The sequence below is a fragment of the Haliaeetus leucocephalus genome, unplaced genomic scaffold (genome assembly GCF_000737465.1).
Source record: "Haliaeetus leucocephalus isolate CR32 unplaced genomic scaffold, Haliaeetus_leucocephalus-4.0 Scaffold165, whole genome shotgun sequence".
Lineage (NCBI taxonomy): Eukaryota > Metazoa > Chordata > Aves > Accipitriformes > Accipitridae > Haliaeetus > Haliaeetus leucocephalus.
This window is the reverse complement of record NW_010972601.1, coordinates 713,789-717,343: the sequence shown is the minus strand read 5'-3', so window position 1 is coordinate 717,343 and position 3,555 is coordinate 713,789. Positions and strand designations below refer to the sequence as shown.

At 68.9% G+C, this 3,555-nt stretch overlaps 2 protein-coding genes across 3 annotated transcripts in view; one reads left to right on the top strand and one right to left on the bottom strand.

Moving 5' to 3' along the window:
* Positions 1–2,298, bottom strand: part of TCN2 (transcobalamin II) — a 3,512-nt gene extending 1,214 nt beyond the window's left edge. Inside the window, exons 1-7 of the mRNA XM_010563386.1 lie at positions 2,281–2,298; positions 1,892–1,961; positions 1,592–1,726; positions 768–957; positions 589–669; positions 343–485; positions 78–235 (exon numbers count right to left, since the gene is read on the bottom strand). Coding sequence (XP_010561688.1) covers positions 78–235; positions 343–485; positions 589–669; positions 768–957; positions 1,592–1,726; positions 1,892–1,961; positions 2,281–2,298 — 795 coding nt within the window. The remainder of the gene's footprint in view (positions 1–77; positions 236–342; positions 486–588; positions 670–767; positions 958–1,591; positions 1,727–1,891; positions 1,962–2,280) is intronic.
* An 889-nt stretch (positions 2,299–3,187) lies between these two features.
* The window catches only part of PES1 (pescadillo ribosomal biogenesis factor 1), a 7,460-nt gene continuing 7,092 nt past the window's right edge, over positions 3,188–3,555 (top strand). The window contains exon 1 of one of the 2 annotated variants that reach the window (XM_010563346.1): positions 3,188–3,245. In XM_010563346.1, the coding sequence (XP_010561648.1) occupies positions 3,222–3,245 (24 nt within the window). In that variant the 5' untranslated portion in view covers positions 3,188–3,221. The remainder of the gene's footprint in view (positions 3,246–3,555) is intronic. The other variant, XM_010563347.1, reaches the window with a different exon arrangement.

Below are 3,555 nucleotides of genomic sequence, written 5' to 3'. Positions count from 1 at the left end.
TGTGTCACCCCCAGCTGCTGCACGCCCACCCTGGGGCGCCACCGTCCCGTCCGTCCCCGGGGAGGACCCTTACCCACGGCGCTGCCGCCGGCGTGCCCAAACCTGCCGTGGTGCTCGGCTGCCAGCAGCCGTCGGATCACCTCCTCCCGCACCCGTTTGTGGTGGACGCACAGTGCCAGAACGCCCAGGCTGTACTGGTAGTAACTGGTGAGGGGGTGGCCGTGCTGCCGGGATCCTGGGGACGAGGCGTGGTGTCACGAGGGCGAGCCGATGGCCCCGCGGCTGGACGTGCCGATGCATGAGTGGGTGCTTGCCACGGTCGCCCTGTGGGGATGCTCTCACCTGCCCAGTCCTCCTCCAGGTAGTACTTCAGCCATGTCACCAGTGAGCGCTGGGGACCGGGCTCCAGTGGGGGACAAGTGGCCCGTAGCCCCAGCAGGTACAGCGCCAGCCGCCCCGTCTCCGGCCACTCCGCCTCAGCCCTCCTGCAAGCCGCCATGTCAGCTCTCGCCAGCGGCACCACACCGGGGAGGCCGTCACCCCACCGGTGGAGGGGACCGTCCCCGTGGGACGGACACACACACGTACGTGGTGTGCTCAGTGGCCACAGCATCCTGCTGGGGGTGGCTGTGGGGTGCAGCGTGGGGCCGAAGAGCTGCCTGCAGGCTCCTGTGGGGACTCAGCATGAGTGCTGGGGCGGTGTGGGGGTCAGAGGACGTCCCCCAGGGGTACACGGGGGGGACCCAGTGTCCTCCCTTGGGACCTACCGGCCGTAGCGGTGCTGGAAGGCATCCTGCAGCCGCGCCAGGTACCGCTTCTCCCCGCGTAGGTCGTGGTCGCCGGCCAGGCGAAGGGCCAGGTAGACGCTGGGGTCGGGGTCCCGCGCCGGATCCACCGCCAGCCCCAGCAGCCGGGCGCTCAGCGCCCGCACCGCCGCCGCTGCCTCCCCTGGGGCTTCTACCCCCCCAGGGCCCCGGGGAGAGGGAGCGGAGGGTGAGGGGGCCAAGACCACCCCAAGCACTTGCCTCATGGCATCTGCAGCCCCCGGCACCGGCTGCGTGGGGCCACGGTGGCAATGGAGACCCAGCACCCCCAACCCTGCCGTGAGCCCCGTGCCCTTTGTGGCCCTCCTTCAAGTGCCAAAACCTCATGTCTCCCCCCAAAAAATGGGGTAGAAACAAAATAAGATACATGACATGAAGTGGGAGCATGCAGAGCTCAAACCCCTGACCCCAGGGACCCTGCGGGACCTGTGGGAGGTGGGGGGCTGCAGGTGTAGGAGCAGGGCAGGTTGGCTCTGGGCTTTGGGCAGGGGAAGGGGGCACAGGAGTAAGGCTTAACCCCGGCGGGCGCTGGGGAGACCTCAGCCCTGGAAAACTCATCACTGGAGGGGTGTCATGAGGTCAGCGTCCTCCCCGGGGCCAGGACACGGGGCTGGAGTACAGGATGGTGCCCGTCCCCCCCAGCCCCGCTCCTCAGGGACCTCTCCACCGCCACAGCCAGGTCAGGCAAGACCCTCGGCTCCAGTGGGGTCCCCAGGCGGGATGTGGGGGTCCGGGGACTTTGGGTGGTGGCCAGCTGCCGTACTCACCACAGAGCTGGGCAGGCAGGACCGCAGCCTGCAGCAGGATGAGGAGCAGCCACATGCCGGAGCGGGGCGGTGGGTGCCACGGCACGGCACAGCTGGCAGCCCGGCAGAGCCTGGCCGAGCCGAACCAGGACACCGCTGGGGATGGGACGGTATTGCAAGAGGCCGTTTCCGCACACCGGGGCCGAGTCAGCAGAAACAGGAAAGGACTTTGGCTGGAGGCGAAGCAAAGGGAAGTGGGACCACCCCACGCCGGGGCAGAGATAAGTGCTCACAGCCGCTCTTTCCTCCCAGCTCCCTGACCTGGCATGAACTGCGTGAGCATCGAGGTCTCCTTGCCCTCTGCACCACGGCCGGGGCAGCGAGACCCAAACTGCAGGCATTTGAGTCAAAATCACCAGTCAAAGTTAGCCAAAAAAAACAAGAGAGGGATGAAAACCCCCCAAATCCTGCACCCTCCATCCCTGCAGCCTTGGAAAGCAATGACTCCGCTGCTCACCTAGAAACTAGCTTTTTATTGAAAACAAGGATTAATCAGCCCCGCTCGGCAGATGAGGGGTGGGTATGGGGGTGCTGAACCCCAAAAAGTAAATCCCCGCAGCCAAGGGGAGGTGGGGGGGGTCTCCGGGCACTGCTGGGGCTTGGGTCTCTGCCTGCTGGGGAACAGCACCACGGCTCAGCTCCAAGCTGACCGTGGGCCCGCACGGCATCGAGACAAACTCACATTCCACCCATGGGATCAGGCTGGGAACCCAAGGACCACGAAACCCTCCCGGAGACACCTCACCCATCCCAGCTCAGGGATGAGACCCCCAGACACCCGTGAAGGCTCGCTGGCGCCCCGGGGACTGGGGTCCCCGGCAGGTTGGGATGGACAAACCCCTGTCGTGGGCATCCGTCAGGCCCCCAGGAGATGCCCCGGTCCCCGGAGACTCGCCATGCGGGGATACGGGGTCCAGCTGCCTCCGAGGAAGGGGGGGAAAGTCTGGGGGAGAAAGGATGGGGCCTGGGGCAGCCAGGAGCTGCCGGAGCTCGGGCTGAGGGAGGCCGAGGCAGCCGGGCCTTCCCCCCGTGGACCCCCCGCACTCGCCCCACCGACGGCCCTTACAGAACAGGGAGCCCCGGGGCCGGTACCCTGGGGCCGGGGAGGCAGGACGGAGCCCCCGGTCCCAGGGGCTGCTCTCAGCTTGGGGAGAACCCCCAGGGCCCGGGCAGGGACCTGCCCAGCTCCGCTGTGCCCGCGGGTGGCCAGGACCCCCAGGGCCGCCCCAGGCCCGGTGCCTCGCTACATCCCAGTGCCTCGATATATCCCAGCGTGCTCCGCGCCGCCCCGCTATATCCCAGCGTGCCCTTCGCCGCAGGACCCCTTCTCCCTCCTGCCTGGGCCGAGCGGGCTGTCCGCGGCGCGCCTGACCCGGACCTGCCCCGCGTCCTGCCCGTCCTGCCCGCTTTTCCCACCCTGCCCGCTCTGTTCGCGCTGCCCACGCTGCTCACGCTGCTTCCATGACCAGCGTGGGGCGGCTCCGGTGGGCGCAGATCGCGGACCCCGGGCGCAGGCAGGTCCCGGGCAGGCCGGGGTCCTGCGGCGCGCCGGGGGCACGGGGGCAGCGGCGGCGGCGGCGGCGGAGCAGCCATGGGCGGGCTGGAGAAGAAGAAGGTACGGCGGGGCGGCCCGGCAGCCTCCACACATCTCCCCTCCGGCACCGGAGCACCCTTTTCCCCGTTACCACATTCACACTCCCCGGGGCCGGTGCCTCCTCCCGCCCCGGTACCCTCCCTCCCTCCGGTACCGGCGCTCGGCCCTGTCTGCTCCCTCCATCTCCGGTGCCGGTAACACCCCTCCCCCCCCGCCGTGGTAGCGGTGCTCGCCCCTGTCGTGCTCATCCCCCTTTCTCCGGTACCGGTGCCCCCCCCTTCTCCGGTACCGGTGTCCATCCATGCGGTGACACCCGGTGCCGGTCTTTCCC